The 19,757-nt window shown below is 49.1% G+C and overlaps 1 protein-coding gene across 1 annotated transcript; it reads right to left on the bottom strand.

The window, feature by feature from the left end:
- Positions 1–16,415: 16,415 nt before the first annotated feature.
- LOC126540798 (putative nuclease HARBI1) lies at positions 16,416–18,677 on the bottom strand. Its single transcript, XM_050187636.1, has 4 exons — positions 18,261–18,677; positions 18,023–18,167; positions 17,804–17,909; positions 16,416–16,539 (listed from the first exon to the last, which is right to left on the bottom strand). The coding sequence occupies exons 1-4, from the start codon at positions 18,675–18,677 to the stop codon at positions 16,416–16,418; spliced, it is 792 nt and encodes a 263-aa protein (XP_050043593.1).
- Positions 18,678–19,757: the final 1,080 nt, after the last annotated feature.

Raw genomic sequence — 19,757 nt, 5'->3', positions numbered from 1 at the left:
CGAGGAGCGCCTTGAGAAAGTTAGTAGCGCTCAGTTTATTTCCACCCTAGATCTTGTCAGGGGTTATTGGCAGGTTCCACTTACAGAAGCGGCTAGTAGGTATGCGGCGTTCATTTCACCAATGGGAACATTCCGTCCTAAAGTTTTGAGTTTTGGTTTGAAGAACGTGCCATACTGCTTTTCAAGCCTCATGGACAAAGTGTTGCGGGGACAGGAAGAATTCGCTTTACCGTATTTAGACGACGTAGCGATATTCTCCGCATCCTGGTCTGAGCATATGACACACTTGCGGGCAGTGCTAACCCGCCTGCGCGAAGCGGGCTTGACAGTCAAGGCTCCCAAGTGCCAGTTAGCACAGACCGAGGTTGTCTACCTCGGTCACATGATTGGACGGGGTCGTCGCCGCCCCTCTGAAATAAAGGTGGCCGCTGTGCGAGACTTCCCGCAACCGCGCACGAAGACCGATATTCGGTCGTTCTTAGGTGTCGCCGGCTACTATCAGAGGTACATCCCCAGATACTCTGATATCGCGGCTCCCTTGACGGATGCTCTAAGAAAGACAGAGCCGCAAACAGTCGTCTGGGATGAGACGAAGGAAAGAGCTTTTAGCGCCCTAAAGAGCGCCCTAACAAGCCAGCCTGTGCTACGATCGCCCGACTACACAAAAGGGTTCGTTGTTCAGTGTGATGCTAGTGAGCGAGGCATGGGCGTTGTACTGCGCCAACGGGAACATTTAGAAGTGGAACACCCCGTCCTGTATACTAGTCGTAAGCTGACCAGTCGTGAGCAGGCGTACAGCGCCACCGAGAAAGAGTGTGCGTGTCTCGTGTGGGCCGTTCAGAAATTGTCATGCTACCTAGCCGGCTTGAAGTTTAGCATTGAGACGGATCACTGCCCTCTCCAATGGCTGCAGACCATCTCTTCCAAAAATGGCCGCCTCCTGCGCTGGAGCCTCGCTTTGCAACAATATTCCTTTGAGGTGCGTTACAAAAAGGGGTGTCTCAACGGTAACGCCGATGGCTTAAGTCGAGGCCCCTAACGTAGGAATCAGCCTCAAAGTTGTTTGTTACTGATGTTTTTCTTCTTGAGGCAGGATTTTTAACATATTGCTTTTGTTTAGTGTTTCAAAGTCATGACGTGCTTTCTAGTGCAATTTTCCAATTTGTGGACGCGTTCTGAGTGCTGCGAGACTACTGTAAGGAACTAGGCAGTGGTATACAAGGGGAAAGAGCCTGGCATGGCTTAGTGAGGGTTGTGTCGTGCTTGCGGACTGAGCGGTTGAGTTTCGGCGTAGTTATAACGCTTGCTGGGAACGAGAAAAAAAATGGCAACTCTCTCGAAGTCACTTTGCAGTGTCCTGCGTGAACCTGAACGTGAGAACGAGGCCTTCTTTGTGCGCTGCGCTCAAGAAACGCCGAGGGACGACCGACTTCGGTTATGAGCATCATCGAGCAACATCCCTCCGGACAGCGGATGCAGTCCCCTGACCATCGGGATCTCCTTCTCCCGGCGGGGCGGTCTGTTACGTTTCGCCTCCGACGTGCGGCGCGGATGCAACGGACGCCAGGGCTTCGTTCACAGCGGCGGACATTTTGGCCAGTTCAGCGCTGTCCCAACGCCTCCTGCTAAGCACGTCCAGGCATGTTTCAATGCCACGTGTATTCGTGTGTGTGTGTGCGTGTGTGTGTGTGTGCATGTTGGTGCCCACGCTTGTCAAAGCGCGGCAGCCGGTGAGAGGAGCTCCCCAGCTGTGAAGCGAGGAGGTCTGACCGGCGCCGGCCCGGCGGATACGTCACTTCTTGTCACAACGTGTCCGTGCGCCGCCGTCACGTGCGCCTCTTCCGAGCCGTTCCTTCTTGCCCTCGACTCCGGGAGTATAAAAGCAGCTGCCCCCGGACGCCAAGAGAGAAGCTTCGGTTTATTCAGTCGAGTAACGAAGTCTCCCGTTTCTCCACTTCGGTCGACCTGACCGGCCGCTCTTTTGCGATGCTTGGATAAACAAGTTGTTCTGTTAGCAGTCGACTTATCCTTTGCCAGGACCTTCGGATGCTTCCAGTTGTGCCCCAGGCCGCCAGGCCAACGCTACCCTTGGGGCTTGAGACCCATTTGCAACAACGTGCAGTGAACTTTGTTTCCAGTCACACGTTTTGCCCTTTATCAAGCTGTATCTTCGCATTTGTATATCCCATTGTATCTTCGCATTTCTAATGCACGAGTGCGAGTCGCAATAATGGTTCGGTTCATTATCTGCGAGGCATATGCGCGTAGCAGAGTGGCATCTCTCATTTACAAAAGTGGTACGCATGTGTGAGGATAAATGTTCTTTAATGCTCTGATACACTGGATTGAACATGGTTGCCTGAAATAATGGACACCCCAAAAGCTGAACAGCATGGTGTCGCGAAGTTTTTGACAGCTGAAGGTGTTTCCCCAAAAGAAATTAATCGCCGTATGGCTGCAATGTACGTTGAATATTGCATTTCATTGGCCACTGTAAAGCGTGGGAGCAAACGGTTCAAAGAAGAATGGGAAAGTTGGAAAGACATTCCAAGACCAGGCCAAAGCCATCGTGCAATCACATCCCGCACAATTGCAAAGGTTGATTAGCTGATGAGACAAGAATGGAGGACAAGCATCGATGAACTGGCAGAGCGTGTGAAAATCAGTCACGGCTCGGTTCACGCCATAATTCATTAGCACCTCGGTTATCGGTTATCGGCTAGGCCGAGCTGCAACATGAGCCCCCCCGAACGAAATTGCTGGCTACGCCACTGGTATCGTAGTGTTGTCATCTGAAGTAATTCACCTGGGAAGGTGGTGCAATATAGAGCAAGGATGCTTGAAAAGAAATGTTTAACTCCGGCAACGCATCCATGAGATATTTCGCAACAAGCTCGATTGCAAGATACAATGATGACGAGCATGAAGCGCAAGGACAGCTGCAAATGTGATCCCAGCAAGGAATTGACATGCGATTGTATGTTCCGCTTCACCCAGAAGGAATCATTGCTGCAGTCATAACATGTGCATGGTGAAGCGATACAGTTCGCATAGAGAAAACTTCCTGTTTTGTGTAACGATGATGCTACATATATAGCGACATCATGAGGACCATCGCATTTTGCATCTCTCTTGGCAGCTAAGTTAATAACTCTGAGTCGACGGCTTGATGCACGTGCATATGACATGAAACGACCCAATCAGGTTCACTTTGTGCACCAATTCTCTAACGAGTAAACAGAGGGGTCCAGTGATACAAAAATGACTTCACGCCATGTAGCACACACCATGTTGGGCGAAAGACGTTCCACATGTAGATCACATTGGGTTTTGTTTTGTAACAAATTATGTTTAATAGCTTTCCCACTGGAGCGCTGCCACTTTGTCAACATGCATCGAACAGTTCTCAGTTTGCATGCTACCCTGGGGTGTGATCACAATTTTCCAACAGGCACTCGATGTTTCAGACGAATGTGTCACGCAAACAGATCAACAGTACTTGCATGTTTGCAATTTAAGAAGATGCATGAAGTTGCGCGTTGCAGCCGCACAAAGTGGCCACCACACCGATCTGCACATTGCATACCTTACTGTAGGAGTCCAACATAACGTTGGGGCCGAGCACACATGGCAGCTCATGATCACAGTTCAAATCACATCTGAAAACCTCGCAATGGAAAGAAGTACGATACATGGATTGTATTGCGACGTGTTCGGGTCGTGCTCAAGGTCGTGTTAACTACTACGTCACACGTGGTGGAGGTTGCTCCTCGGTTCCTGAACGTCTTCTCGCCTGCTCTACGTCCTGGAGCTTCGCTCAGGTAGCCGTTTGTGCCAGCCGATCGCCATCAAGCTGCAAGACGCTCCATCACACACACCAACATCTACAATCTCGGGTACGTCTGCCACATGCTCTCCTCGGATCATCTCTGGGCCCTTGCACGATCCCCATCTCCTCGCTGGTCTTCACGGTGAAGATATGCAGGATTGTCTTGACAACTACGCCCGGGTAAGTTCTGGCAACCGGTGGGACAAGGCGATTAGGCTGCGCCGCATATACATTTAACTCAAGGGCGTTGCGAAGGCTTCTTCATTCAACCACAACATCGACTTCCCCGACTGGAGTACTTTGAAACAGCCGCTGGGAGAAGGTTTTCGTCCTCCGGCAGTTTGTTGCGCACTCGAAAGCAGCAGATCGACAAGTGCTACACCTCGTATGTAGATGATGTTCTCGCATTTCGTCGACATGTCAACGCTTCAATGATGGAATCCAACAGAATACACCATGTACTCAATGGCATCGTGACTGCAGCCTTGAATATGTTGGCCACCAAGGACCTGACCTCCATTGCTGATATTCTATGCATGTACCAGCGCCTTGCCGACCACGATTTTCTGCGAATGGCGCCGGACACCTTTGAAAGCAAACCCACAGCCGACCCTTCTTCACGCGCACTGGAGCGAACAATCACACCACCGCACCTGCAGTCTCTTGCCTTCTCGACAGGTTCCATTCCTACCCAGCATCTACACCACGTGTGGAGGAGCAGTTAACGGAACCTAAAATGCGCCCCGAACACGTGGCAGTGCAATCACAGTATAGGCACAAAGCAATGTCATGATGAGTTTCCACGTGCAATGAAGACTAAGAACCTGATGTGACGATAATGAGGTGCGCGCGATGAACACGAGCATAAGAAATGGCCACAGCACTTTGTTATCCATTTTCAGTCTGTCAGATTGGACAACACCAATTACAAGCAATGTGGAAATACTCTGTTGTAGTGTTGCATGCTCTACACATTCACATTTGGTGAACGCACATGATGCACAACATTGCAGTCTTCACGATTTGCAAATTTTTTGAGCAGTACCTAACAACAGATGTGATTGTTATACTCTGAAAACCTACTCTTTTTCCAAATTGTCCCACCCTCCTGCGCATGCACGTCTTCAAGTATACAATGTTTTCCACAGCATGTACATGTACCGGGTTCACGAGGCATTTGAGAGCGCAGTGTTGCTTTCATGCACAGTAGAGCATCTATAGCAAAACATACAGATCTGGTAACCGAACTGTGGGCAATACTTTCGTAATGCTTTATTCCCAGAATTGCTCAATGGATTCACTGTCCTCAGCAACCAGTGGCGTAGCCAGAAATTTCGTTCGGGGGGGGGGGGGGGGGGCTCATGTTGCAGTTCGGCCTCCTCCTTAAGAGGAAGCTTTAGCTCGGGTGCTGCTATTTAAATCCATGTAGAAGGGTAATTTGTTTTTCCTCGCAACAACTGGCCCAGATTTGACGATGTTTGTTGAATTTAAAAGAACAGCTTAAATTCTAGTGACTGTTGGTTTCGAATTTTTCATTTAGGCGGTCAATTCTTTATTAAAAATTGGCCAACATCGCAAAGTTTCAAAAACGAATCAATCAAGTTTAGAACTCAGTAACTCAACAATGAAAAGTGATAACACAATTCTGTGAATTGCATCTAATAGTACATATACAGCGGAAACAATAGATATGTTGAACATGAATCTAAAAAAAATTGTATTATGGAAACACGACTTTTGCAGAACCCTTGTACACAACGTAACCACTTCACGCATGATACAAATTGACACACCGAATTTGTCCGCATTGACATTCCTAACAGTTGCCGATTACAGAACCGAGATATCTGTTCTTGGTACATAGCTATTATTTTGTAAACGTCGTGCTTCTATTTTTTCGAAATTTCAAATTTTTCAAAATATTTATACAAAATTCAGGCCGTAAATCTAAATTCCGTTTCCTACAGACACTATAATTTACCTTCTTTCTCAAATGCAACAAATTTCATTAAAAGCGATTCGCAGCATTATCTCAGAAAAGCGTTTCTGCGTTTTACATGTATTTGAATAGGTCACGTCGGATTGGGCCCCAGCTAAAGCTTCCTCTTAAACAATTTGTCGAGGGATCAAATACATGAATAATAACTGCATTACCATTGTCAAAAATGCTGTAAACGAATTCTTGAACGCTACGTACTGTCCAAACAAGTAAAATGTGTATGTTTTCGTAAAAGAATATTCTCGTATGTGCCAAAAATTGTGCCCGAAGTAACTGAGATCAATGCTTCCATGTTTTTTTCTATTTAATACGTAAAGAAAATATCACACGAACTTTATAACTATATCAGTTCGAAACCAGGAAAGCAGCGCATACCGCTATGAAAAATGAAAATACCATGAAATGAACAAGTTGAGGACAAATATGTTAATGAAACTTAGTCATTCAAGAACCGTGTTTACGTTCTTGTATATATGCAATGCCAGTGAAAAATCTCCATGACGCTGTCATTTGTTCCAATGTATTACGCAGGAGCAGCTGTCACCGGTCGTGAATCGTGAGTAATTGCACCGAAATTATAGTCGCAACAGAGAGCACGTATAAAAAGCAGTTCTGCGAGCTATACGAGGGCGAGTCAAATGAATGTGAGCCAATGCGAATATATGACAAACGGGGTACTTTATTAAAAAGTAGTCTCCATGAGCATTTAGACATTTGTCTCATTGACTAAGGAGTCGCGTGATTCCGGTCTCATGAATCTCCTTAGGTTGCTGCTTCAAAAAGTCTGTAACTGACTCTTTCACGTCATCGTCCGGCACGAATCTAGTTCCGTTGAGCTGTTCTTCGATTGCCCCAAAATGTGGAAGTCGCAAGGAGACAGGTCTGAGCGGTATGACGGATGTTGCAGGGTTTCCCACTTGAACTTTGCCAGTTTTGTATTAACCACATCAGCAACGTGAGGACGGGCATTATCGTGGGACAAGACGACCCAATTCGTCAATTTTCCACGTAGTTTGTTTTTGATTGCGACTTGCAGTGGTTCCGGCGTTGCACAACATCGGAAACCATTGATAGTCTCTCAAGATTGAGCAAATTCTATCAGTAATGGCCCCTGACGATAGAAAAAGAAAAGCCAACAACACCTTCCCGGCGAAAATGACGGCCTTTGAGTTTTATAGCCGTGGTAAATTCGAATGTTTCCACTGTAAGCGTTGCCGTCGTGTTTCAGACTCGTAGTAGTGGCACCATGGTTGGTCCCCGATCACAATAACAAGAAATCGTCATCCTCATTGTGATACCCGATCAGATTATTCAAAGCAGCGCCAAACTTCTCCGTCTTCTGGCGGTGGATCAAAATCTTGGGCATCAATTGCGCACACAAGAGCCGATAACCGAGGTGCTCATGAATTATTGAAGTAGTAAAGATAAGGCGCAGAAGACCAGGACTCAGGAAGAACACAAACGACAGTACCGGCGCCACTCGAGACTGGCAAGCTGAGACGGCGATTAGGGTGACGCACAATATGGCAGGATCGGTGCGAAAGCACCGATCCTGCCATATTGTCGTTACAGCTTTACAGCTTTCCCACCGATCCTGCCATATTGTGCGTCAACCTGATCGCCGTCTCAGCTTGCCAACTAGCCCAAGCAAGAGCTTCACTTACTTTATGAATTATGGCGTGAACCGAGCCGTGACTGATTTTCACACGCTCTGCCAGTTCATCGATGCTTGTCCTCCATTCTTGTCTCATCAGCTCATCAACCTTTGCAATTGTGCGGGATGCGATTGCACGATGGCTTTGGCCCGGCCTTGGAATGTCTTTGCAACATTCCCATTCTTCTTTGTACCGTTTGCTCCCACGCTTTACAGTGGCCAATGAAATGCAATGTTCAACGTACATTGCAGCCATACGGCGATTAATTTCTTTTTGGGAAACACCTTCAGCTGTCAAAAACTTCGCGACACCACGCTGTTCAGCTTTTGGGGTGTCCATTATGTCAGGCAACCATGTTCAATCCAGTGTATCAGAGCATTAAAGAACATTTATCCTCACACATGCGTACCACTTTTGTAAACGAGAGATGCCACTCTGCTACGCGCATATCCCTCGCAGATAATGAACCGAACCATTATTGCGACTCGCACTCGTGCATTAGAAATGCGAAGATACAATGGGATATACAAATGCGAAGATACAGCTTGATAAATTGCGAAAAGTGTGACTGGAAACAATGTTCACTGCTCGTATACACGAAACCTCGCAACAAGATATTTAAATGTACGTATAAGTATCCAATAAATCTACGTATCTGAGAAAAAGTCACTGTATATAATGCCTCAAACAAGGCAAATAAACAATATGCGCGATCACAGATTCACAGAATCCTAGATTCCGCCCCAATTCCATCCACTCCCCCCGATGTATCGCGCACGACGGAAGGCGGCGCGCTTGCTCCCCACTTTTCTCCTTTGCGCACACACGACTGAGCCACCATCGTCGGCTCAGCCATTCCACCCCCCCCCCCCCCCCCCTACGCTTTCGCTCGCACATACAGCATGCGGCACGCGGTCACGACTTCATACGAAACATGAGGGCGACGGCGACGGCAGGAATGCGCCTGGAGTGTCCATATAATTGCTATCGCAATAGTATAGTAAGAGTATCTGGCAACTGAAACGTCCCGTCGCTCATTACTTTCCACCAAAGAAGTAACAAAATCGAACTTTCAACATGCGACAATTCGCTGCGCCGCAACAATGTATTTTTTTTTTCTTTCTGTGGGCCGGGGGGACCGAAATGAAAAAAAAAACACATAGGAAAGTATGTTGGCCACAATTGAATGCTTACTTTGGGCACCTAATGTGGCTACGGAAGGAATGTCGGAGGAAACATGAGACGCTTGGTCCACTGAGAATCAACCATACGCATACTACTCGGTATCCTACACCGGCGAGACAAGACTTTCCGGAGAAGTTCTGCAAAAGCGAACGTGGCGCAATGCATCCAGTCCCCACAGTGAAGGCGGCGAGCGACCATTGTTTTTTTTTTCTCGTCTGCTAGCCAGAAAGCGTACAAAACTCTGCCAGGCCGCTCGGACGGAGAAAACCGAACGCGCACCGAAGTACGCCGCGCGGTGGTCGGGGCCACGCGAGAAAAACGTATGCGCTCTGGCTGGCTCTGGCAGCCCGCGGGTATGGTAGCCAGAGAGAGAGAGAGAGAAATAACCTTTATTTATATAGCCGGCAGATTGGTGGGGGGGCCAACCCCGCCTAGATGGCGGCCAGAAGCCCTTGAGCTCTAGCGGCATCCTCGGCCTGCTGGACAGCCAGAAGTTGGTCTTCGGGGGCCGAGCTGAGCAACACGGTCTCCCACTGCTTCCGATCCTGAATTTTTTGGCCCTGTCGGGGCGCCCGAGGGCACGCCCAGATAATGTGATCCAGGTCCGCCCTTTCTTGACAAAATTTACAATTGGCCGAATATTGGTCTGGGTAATAATGATTATAAGTCACCGGATTTGGATATGTATTTGTTTGAAGGAGGCGCCATGCCACCGCCTGCTGCTTATTAAGTGATGCGTGTGCGGGAGGAAAACGCACCCTCCCCAATCTGTAATGATTAGTTATCTCCCTGTAGCCAACCATCCGGTCCCCTGTCAGCCCCAGCCGCGGCGCCCCGGTGGCTCGGCTTGTGAGTCCTCGAGCCACGGTGTAGGCCGCCTCATTGCCGGGGAGGGAGGAGTGCGCAGGCGCCCAGATGATATGGACAACTCGCTCACCGCGGAAGTTTGCCAGGATACGTTGTGATTCCGGCGAAATGCGCCCCTTTGCGTAATTTAAAATGGCGGTTTTAGAATCACTGACTATTATCGTGGCCAGTGTGGAAGCCATTGCGAGAGCAATGGCCGATTCCTCAGCCACCTCGGCTCTGTTGGTTTTAATAGATCCGCTGACTTTAGGCTCACCTTCTGAGTTCACTGCAACGATACACATATTCTGATTAGTCGTGTACTCTGCCGCGTCGACGTACACCACGTCCTGAGAGCGTTGGAATCTCCTATGCATAGCCCTTGCCCTTTCCTCCCGCCTTTCCCTGTGGTGTTCGGGATGCATGTTTTTGGGTAGCGGTGGGATAATAAGCTTCTTCCTTATGTCGTGGGGAATGTCTACTTTAGTGCCATATTGTGATGCGTATGTTACTCTAAGCTTGTTAAGTATGTGTCTGCCAGTAGGTGTTTGCGAGAGTCTTTCATATTGCGCTATCGTATGGGCTTCTATGAGTTCTTCGAGCGTGTTGTGGACACCTAAGGCTAGCAGCCTGTCATTCGATGTGTTTATCGGCAAACCTATGGTTTGTTTGAATGATCGTCTAATGATGCCTTCGATTTTTGTCTTTTCTGCTACTTGGAGATTTAGGTAAGGGGTTACATATACTATGCGGCTGATGACAAAAGCCTGGACTAGTCGTACCAGATTGTTCTCTTTCATCCCATAATGGCGATTAGCAATTCTCTTAATTAGTCTCATTGTTTGTTGTGCGCTGTTTTCTAGTATTCTGACTGTTTCCCCGTTGTGACCGTTCGCTGATACGTGGAGGCCGAGGACTCTAATGCTGTCGACAATAGGTATTTGGTTGCCATTTACAAAAAGCGTGATGTTTGGTTTATCCATAGAACTCTTACGGCCCCTGCGTGTCGGTCGGTATAGAAGTAATTCTGATTTTTGCGGCGAGCATCTCAATCCTTTATCCACGACATATTTCTCAACCGTATGTATGGCTGTTTGGAGGATTTCCTCAATCTGCCCATCACTTCCACATGTTACCCAAAGGGTGATATCATCCGCGTACAGGCTATGCTGTAATCCATCTGTATTTTCTAGTTCTGTTGGCAGGCCAATCATAGCTACATTGAAAAGAAAGGGAGATAAGACTGATCCTTGTGGTGTGCCCCGGCTTCCGAGTTCTATCTCTTTGGATTTCGCTTCACCGATTGTGATTTGCGCAATACGGTCAGAGAGAAAGTCTTTAACATACGCATGGGTTCGTTGCCCCACTCCTAGGCCTTGTAAGTTTTCTAAAATAGCCCTGTGGGTGATATTATCAAAGGCCTTCGTAAGATCAAGACCAAGGATAGCTTTTGTATCTAGTGTTTGAGGTTTGAGTATCTAGTGTTGAGTGTTTGAGCCAGAACAAAAAAAAATTGAAGAGGCTCAATGCGTCCTCGCGAATAAAAGTCATAGTAGGAAAAATAAATAAGAACGTAGTTACCTTGGCTGGCTTTAGTGTTTTGACATGGATGTTTTGGCGTAGGTTAAAAAAAATGTTGATATTTTTTTTATGTGGCATGGCGGCACAAATGAACCACCACAACGCTTCGTCTCATTGAACCTCGCTGCGCGCTTTGTCAACTTGTCTGCTAGTGTGTTGATTTGACTTGTCTCGTGGTGTGTTCCGATGTAAGACTTTAGAAAAGTCAATTGACCTTTGGCGTCAAATGTTTATAACAACATTAAACCCACAAAGTTTCGCAATTGAAAATCTAAAGCACAACTTTGCAAATGTCAATGCACCTTTCACATCAAGAGTTTATGAGATTTATACCCATAAATTTTCGGAATTGACATCCATGCGCTCCATAGATTCCGCGGCCTCAGCGAGATGCCGCGGCGAGCCCGCTCACCATCAAACCGCCCTTGAAACTTTGTGGTTGGATGGGGCTGCTTGGCGTTATGTGACTCGGTGCAAGGGCGTTGCCGCGAAATCCAGCCCGAGTTCGCTATCTTCGCGGTTCAATGTCTTTTCGAGCGTCAAAAAGACATTCTAGACAAAATCCAGAATGATTTCCGGCGCCGGGGGTTGCTTTCGTCGGCGGTGCATGGACAGCACGAAAAAATTTCGGGGGGAGGGCTGAAGCCCCATAAGCCCTCCCTCCCCCCCCCCGGGCTACGCCCCTGTACGATACGTGTAGCGAACTGTCTGCAGTATAAGTTACGGTCCGCTTGTAATGAAACACGTGTTGCCCTAACGAAGCTATGTGAAACTAGTTTGACCCCTGTTGCTTCACACAATTTTCCTACTTCACTAGCAAGGGTCATCCTTCACTACATGACGGTTGTCATAGGTACTTTGAGTGGCCAATGCGTGCTTCTTTGTCTGCACATCAATACCTCCCGATTATTTTGTAGTGTACAACTTCATGCCACATGGCACAGCATATGCCGCGTAATCGGAAGTACAGTTCACTTTTGCGTTTACGCCAAGACAAGAAAGCGTACCTCAATGTGGCCTAGCCTGTGTTCAGAAAGCCGAAATGCCCCATTCTGAGAATGCATCACTAAGCATTGCCCCCTTCACAAGCTAATGGCGCTCGCTCTTAAAGTGTACCATACTCCTCTTCGTGTTATATAGTCAGAATTACTGTGGCATCTCCTCACAGCAAAAATTCTCTCAATGGGCCGCAAGCACTTGTGCACCTTTCTTCCAGTCACGTTTCTGTACCCATAGCACGCTGTAGTTCATACAAGAACGTCGCGTACAAGGTATGTGCCGAAATGATCTTGAAATGAGCTTCCCGTCTCCTCCAATTAGCAAATGTACGAGGAGGTTCACACACGCTTGCCAGGAAATGTCTGCCTCGTATGTTCTGCGCACCCGCTGAATAGAACAATCGGCGGAAACACATGCATTTGCACTGCTTGTATTTCAAAGCTTATTATGGAATAGGATATGAGCAAGCGTGCAATATTTATGCGCTTTGCAAATATGCATGTAACGCTGTTGTATGCTATTGCATTTGATCCCGCCTCGGTTCTGTTTCCTCAGCTGCTACAAAACGTCGTATGCGTGCTGTGCCTTCATGATGTCAGACGCGTAGTGTCTAGTGGCACATTTGTCCAAGTAACGTCTGCAGAACCGCAAAAGATTCACGTTCTCCGTTCATATGTCAGCGCCTCAGTAAGGCAACGTACACGTTTAGTTACGTGTATTTCACATTGCATTGTGTCGCACACACTCCTACGGCACCCCAAACATAATGTGTCAAGGGAAACATCATGTCCACTGCACTATCCCACTTGCGTACGGTTGTGTAATGATAGCTGCTTCCATAGGTGGACAGTTTCATTCCTAACCGCCTTGGGGCCAACGCTTGTCCTGCTTTTACTGAACGAGGGGAAGTCATAGTTTCATGTTTTCGTCAAGTGCCAAGGCGCTGTGCCGCACACATGGAGCAGGTCTGTAGTGCCAACGACGCACGAAATTCTATTGCAAACAATGTAATTTAGCCTTCACATCCTCAGAAACGCAGAATGTGTGTCCCCACGCATTGTGCAAATGAAACGACTGCATTGTGCAAAATCCATTTAGTGCTGCTGGAAAAAAGTGCTCTCTTGCGTCACACGCAACTTGCAATGCGCACTGGCGCACCTTCACTGCTGCCAACAGTAACAGCTGTAGGGCAACGTAATGCATCATGTATGATGACAATGCTAGAAATGCAGTGCGGTAATGAGGCGGCCATGATGAAAACAAATCATATGACGTTATCTCATTCGCCAAATGAGCCACGTTGAGCTTGAACACCATTCCAAAAGCTGTAGAACCCGATTGCATCCTTGTATCAACTGTGGGCCACAGAAGACGCTCAACAGCTGTTGCAACAATCCATGGTAGGAAAAAGCAAACATGAGTCAACTTCTGCATGTCGTTGGCACCGTTTTGGGAGTGAAGTACTGAAATATAATAAGCTTCTACATTTCCAGAATCGTTCCATGGCATGGTGGCGCTGCAGACTATGTGGAAGTTCTGTCTTTGCGGCTAAAAAAATTAAATTATGGGGTTTAACGTGCCAAAACCACTTTCTGATTATGAGGCACGCCGTAGTGGAGGACTCCGGAAATTTCGACCACCTGGGGATCTTTAACGTGCACCTAAAACTAAGTACACGGGTGTTTTCGCATTTCGCCCCCATCGAAATGCGGCCGCCGTGGCCGGGATTCGATCCCGCGACCTCGTGCTCAGCAGCCCAACACCATACCCACTGAGCAACCACGGCGGGTCTCCTTGCGGCTAAGGCACTTCACCAGTATGGCGCTGGATGGCAGTAATGATTCAGCCACGATTGCTATGGTCGCTTACAAAATATTTGTCGCTAATATGATGCTATGCAGGCACGTTTGCTTTTGCAAACAGGCCTTTACGACCACTCACAATGTCACAAACAGCTCTCACACAAGGAAAGTCTCAACAGTCATTAGCAAATGGAGCCTGTGCCTTGTTTACAGTGCATGTGTTGTATGCTTGGCAAGACATGCAATTCAACTTGGTTGAATTCCTTCGTGCGCAGCTGTGTTAACGTCATACTAGTATTTCGCAGCACGAGGCTATAACACTGACTGTCCACATGTTGCGAGCAGTTTCAACATTGTTGCACAATCACAACACCTAAAGCAATGTTACCATAGTCTTGTCTTCACGTAGGAGCGCAATACTTCCCATTCCCTTAGGATCTGCTTGACAGTTCTTGCTTGATGAAGTCCACATCAGTCAATGACACAGATTACGCGTATGACGAAACAAGTCCCACAACAGCACGTGCATCTGTAACGCAGAAGTATGAGATAGCCGATGTCACGGCATTGGAGCATCAGGGGACGTAGAGTGCCGTGAAAATATGTGATGTTCACGTGCTTAAAAAAGTATGCGTAATCACACTTTTAACGGCATTTCACGAGGAACACTATTGCCGTCCATCGAGCATTGCCAAGTGCACATGACATGTCCTAGTTGGGCTAATTTTCTCTAGCATCCACTTTTATCGTCGTTCAGTTGCCGGGCACTGTCACGAAAAGAGAAGCACCAAAGACATCAGAATGACAGCAACACTATGAATGTCACCACATGACACCAACGTAATGTTAATGATGGAACGCTGCCACTGCCGTAACATCAGAAAGGCTAAAGAGCAACATTAACGCACATGCGACAGGCTAGTAGCCACGAATGCAAACATGTCGAAGGCGCAGCGATGCTGCATCTACAAGGATATTGAAACGACATCACCATTAGGGCAACAAGAATGGTCTGATCACAGTTGCATTAATGCAACAAGCACACTTGCGTGACTACAATGCAGTCTTCATAACGAAGAAATGCACACCTGCTATGGAGTCACAATGTCAGTAAAGCATCATGGAAGTGACAGCACAGTGAATTACACTGCCAACTCAAGGGAAGAAACAGAGACGTGACGACAATGCCGTGCTGGATTTGAAAAGATACCAATGGTAAAATGGCAGTGCCATTACAATGCCAGTGCGAGCAAGACTGTGCTGGAGTGGAAATGGTGACAACAGAAATGTGATGCTGAAGTTATTGCAATGTTGCGACAAGGGGATGATAGCAGTGATGTTACGAAGGTGGATTAACTACTACGATACAAAAACGATGGCATGGCATATCTGAAGAAGTGGTAGTGTGGTAGTGCAATATCATGAACTGACGGCATCGAGAAAACAGCGTTTTCTTTTCAGATATGTGGTGCACGCCTTGCTGCACCACTTGTCATCGCAAACTTCCACCTTCCACGGTGCATATTGTGTTTACGCTACATATGATGCACACGAATCGTGCACTTTTCTTTCCCCGACCCTGCACGCGGCGGTGTGGCGTTATTGGTGCGATGGCATATTATTATCCATGACAGCAAGGCTGCACTGCTGTGAGGATGGCGAAATTACATGATGCCAATGCATTCACACGAACGATAGTGCGCTGGTTGTGGAGATGACGTGTAATCACATTCACATCACCTGCCTCACTAAATCTGCTCCTATTCCCACTGAGTGCAGCGTTTCCTGGCCCTGCGTCTGGTGCTACTGCTCAAATGCAGTCAGCAACTAGCAACCAGCTATGACCGCTGGATACATGACAACAGATTCCACAAAACACTGCTTCAATTCATACACAACACAGGCCTCACAGCACACATATAATACACATATACGCTCCAAGAATTCTGGCTTAAGGGCAAGCCTTTATCGCAATAAAAAAAAAAGAAAAAAAACTAGCAGGGATACCAGTGGCACGACAGCCAGAACACATTACTGTAGCTTCGACCCTTGCATCCCACAAGACCTGCTGAACAAGACAGCAGCTAGCATACGGCAATGCTGAGTAGCGCAAGCCATTGCCCAGACAGTGCACAAGAAGCGCCCCCTTAAAAGAATTCCCAGAAACATCACCAGAAACACACACACCTCTATCACGAAAAGGAATGTCCGCACGTGTAGATCAGGTGGGGCAGCCAACTGCCACAAAACCACACACACATCTAATGCCCCAGCAGATGGCGGCAGGTGTCGGCACATTGGAGCAGAAAGGAGGCACCACTTGACAGAAAACCGTACACACTTCGAGCGCACAAACACACGTGTCAGCACAAGGGAGCAGGAAAGGGGAGGCACTAACAGCCGAAATGCGACGCACACTTGTAATGCAGAAGGAGGCGACAGCAGGTGTCTGCACATGGGAGCGGCAAGGGGAGGCAGCAACAAAACCACAAGCACACCCAGCACAGGAAGAGCAAGTGTCAGCACGTGAGAGCGTCTGGCACAAAGCGACGCACCCTTCTCGGGCAGAAGGAGGCGGCGGCAGGTGCCTGCACATGGGAGCGGCAAGGGGAGGCAGCCGCTGCCACATAACCACGCACACCTCTAATGCACAATAAGAAGGTGGCACAAGGCAGCAGCAAGGGGAGGCAGCTACTGCCACAAAACGACGCAAACTTCCAGCGCAGAAGGACTAATGCCAGCACATGGCAGTGTTGGCACGAAGACACGCTTACTTCTAGCGCACATTAACAAGCGTCAGCACGTGGCAGCGTCTGGTACGAAAGCTCTTAAGCGGGGGCTACATGGGGCGTTTTTCTCCTGCGATTATCGCGCGCCAAGAAAAAAACGGACTGGCGGGACGCCGGCCAGGCTACATGAGGCGTACGAGCGGCGAACGCCGCCGCAGTGTGGCCAGACAAGGCAAAAATGTTTTGGCTGCCACTAAATGAACGAACAATGCTTATATGTTGTTTGCTTGTGTTATAATTAATAAATTATGCAATAAATACCCCACTAATATGTCTATACACATTACCAGGTATGCTTTCGCCGACGTAGCCATGGTGCTGACCAGCGCACGCGCGCGAAGTGTTCAAGGAACGGCAAGGAACGGTGAGACGGCTGGCCGCTCCCGCCGAAAATAGACGGAAGTGACTCCGACAGGCACTTCCGGTAGCGTCAGACGCGTTCGCGCCGCGTCAAGATCTAGCCGATCCTGATCGGCGGCGGTGGGCGTTTTTCTCGACGCCGGGTGTCAAATCGGCGCCGTGAGGCGAAAATCGCCTCAAAAACGCTCCATGTATTCCGGGCTTTACGGTTACAGCGCAACATGACTAGCGCCAGCACATTGCAGTGTCTGGCACAATGCCGACACTACCAATGGAGAAGGGCAAGTGTTAGTGTACGGCAGCCTCAAGGGAGGGCAGCATACGTTCTTGAAGCACATGCCAGGAGTGGCAATGACTGCATGTGTAATCCACTACTGCTGGGAAAACTGTTACAGCCTAGCGTTGCAGGTTACGTGAATGGCAAACCGCTCTATGTACATGCTGTAAGCGCCGATACGAGCAATCGAGAGTACTGCAATTTGCCGTGCACGCGCAAACACAGTGCCCGCCTGGCCCGAGGTGCTTCACCCTGTGATCTCGAGCTGCTTGAGGCGTGCGGACTGTCGCCGTCGTTGTCGTCTCTTTCAGAGTACACGCGACCCGTATGCGGCACATCTGCGTCAATGCACAGATTGTGCAGTGCCGCACACGCTGCCACAATTGTAGCTGCCTTTTTGGGGCCGTAATATAAGGCGCGCTGTCGCTGCAGACATCGGAAGCGGCTCTTCATTACGCCGATGGAGCGCTCCACCGCTGACCTTGCGGAAATGTGCGCAGCGTTGTAGCGCCCTTCCGCTGTGTGGAGGGCAGGGTGGCCGGGCGCAGGTTTCAAGAGCCACGGCTCTAGAGGGTAGGCACTGTTGCCTGCACATAAAAAGATAGCAGTCTTAGTATTTCTGGCATCTTACACAATATAGGACATCATACACACGCATCGAGTACAGTTTTATTTTGAGAGCAACTTCGTTACTACTCGCCGAGAAGGTACTCGCCGTCTTGGACGGCAATGCGGCCGCTGACAATGCGCCGGCGAAGCGACGCGTACCGCCACACGTGCGCATCGCGACACGAGCCAGCGAACCGCGGGTCAACATAAAGGACCTTCAAGTCCGAGTCACAAACCTGAAACAGATTGCAGAAAATTGTGTGACGGTGAGGCCAATGACTATCCATTAATTGTTGCTCAATTACATGCAATTTCGTTTAAAAGCTTACCACCATTGCATTGAGGGCGGAATAGCCCTTCCGGCACCAGTACGTTGCCTTCTGCGCAGGAGGCAGCTTCGGAGCGACGATGGCGATGAACGTGCCATCCACGCCGCCGAGTCTGCCGCGCTGCGAGAACCCTTGCTTAATTGCAGCTCGCTCGCTGGCGGTGCTTGGGAAGGCCACCCATCCTTGCTCCTTCCCAACCTGAACAATGGCCCGCGCGACTTTCGCGATGCAGCGGCTTACAGACGGCTGGGAAATGTCAATGGTCGCCTCACTGCCGACTGACGACTGGAAGCTGCCTGTTGCAAATAACCTGAGGGTACAGAGAACTTGGTCCTCAACGCTCAGGCCCTCCGCGGTCAGCGGCTCCAGCAAGTGGGCTAGCTCACTGTAAAGCAGCCGGACGGCACTCTTCGTCATCCGGAAATGCCGCCGAGAAGCTTCTCCCCTCATAGCGAAGGCGTCACGGCTGGAGCGGGTATGTGGTTCCCGCCGTCGCGCGAGGAACCACGCGAGCAGTGCGTTGTTCATGGCGCTGCTGTCAGCTTACCAAGAATACCGCCACCCGCACGTGTCACTTGCACAAGGGAACACAACCTAACAACAATAATCAATAAATAATCGTCGCGAAACAACACCTGCAGCACCGCCATCAAAAACACTAATATAAGCTACCACCTTTCTACCCTCTACTAGACTCCACCAGCAACCGAACGCCAAAAGACGTCTTCGCTTATTCAATATATGTCCGGAGCACCCAACGACACCGTGACGTTAAAATGACGTAGATTGGAACGACCAGGTGGCGCAAGCGAATTTCCGGTTTTGTCAAAGCAGCCATTCAGCGTGCGCCGTTGGCGGAGGCGTGGCCAGGTCGAAACTTTCGCGTAAGGCGAACGTTTCAGAATACGACCCCAGGCGTCGTGGCGGGCGTGATTATTTTCTTCAGCCGGTTACGAAGGTCAGCGCTCATTACCGACAAATGCGCCCCAGTGTCTATAAGGGCAGACACAGAAACACCGCCGACTTGCACGTCAAGAAGGTTCAGAGGAGTGGGCAAAGTCAGTAGAGGATTTGGCGGCGTAGGGAGCAATGCAGCGACACCTTGAGGCGCCGCATCCTCTAGTTTTCCGGCTGGGAGCGGCGTCCGAAGGGAGTCGGCGAATAGGAGCGACGGGGCTGGGGAGAGCGAGATTGTCGTCGTTGGGGCGAAGGCGAACGAGTACAGGGGCGGTTCGGCGCAGGAGACACAGTGGCGGTATTATTGTAGCGTGCGGCATAGGGACGAGAAGGGCCACCTGGGGGGCGATAGTAGGCAGTTAAGTAGACCGGGTCGGGGAACTCCAGCGAATGTGACAGTACCGAGAAATGTGCCCGATTCGATCGATGGCAGTGATAACAAATGGGCTTGTCGTCAGCAGTTCGCCATTCAGATGGGTTGCGGAAACGTGGTGGGTAAGAAGATGCGGGACGGGGCGGAATCGAAGAAGCCGGGTGGGT

Source organism: Dermacentor andersoni, chromosome 2, assembly GCF_023375885.2.
Source record: "Dermacentor andersoni chromosome 2, qqDerAnde1_hic_scaffold, whole genome shotgun sequence".
Lineage (NCBI taxonomy): Eukaryota > Metazoa > Arthropoda > Arachnida > Ixodida > Ixodidae > Dermacentor > Dermacentor andersoni.
The sequence above is the reverse complement of the archived record's forward strand: the minus strand, read 5'-3'. Positions and strand labels throughout refer to the sequence as shown.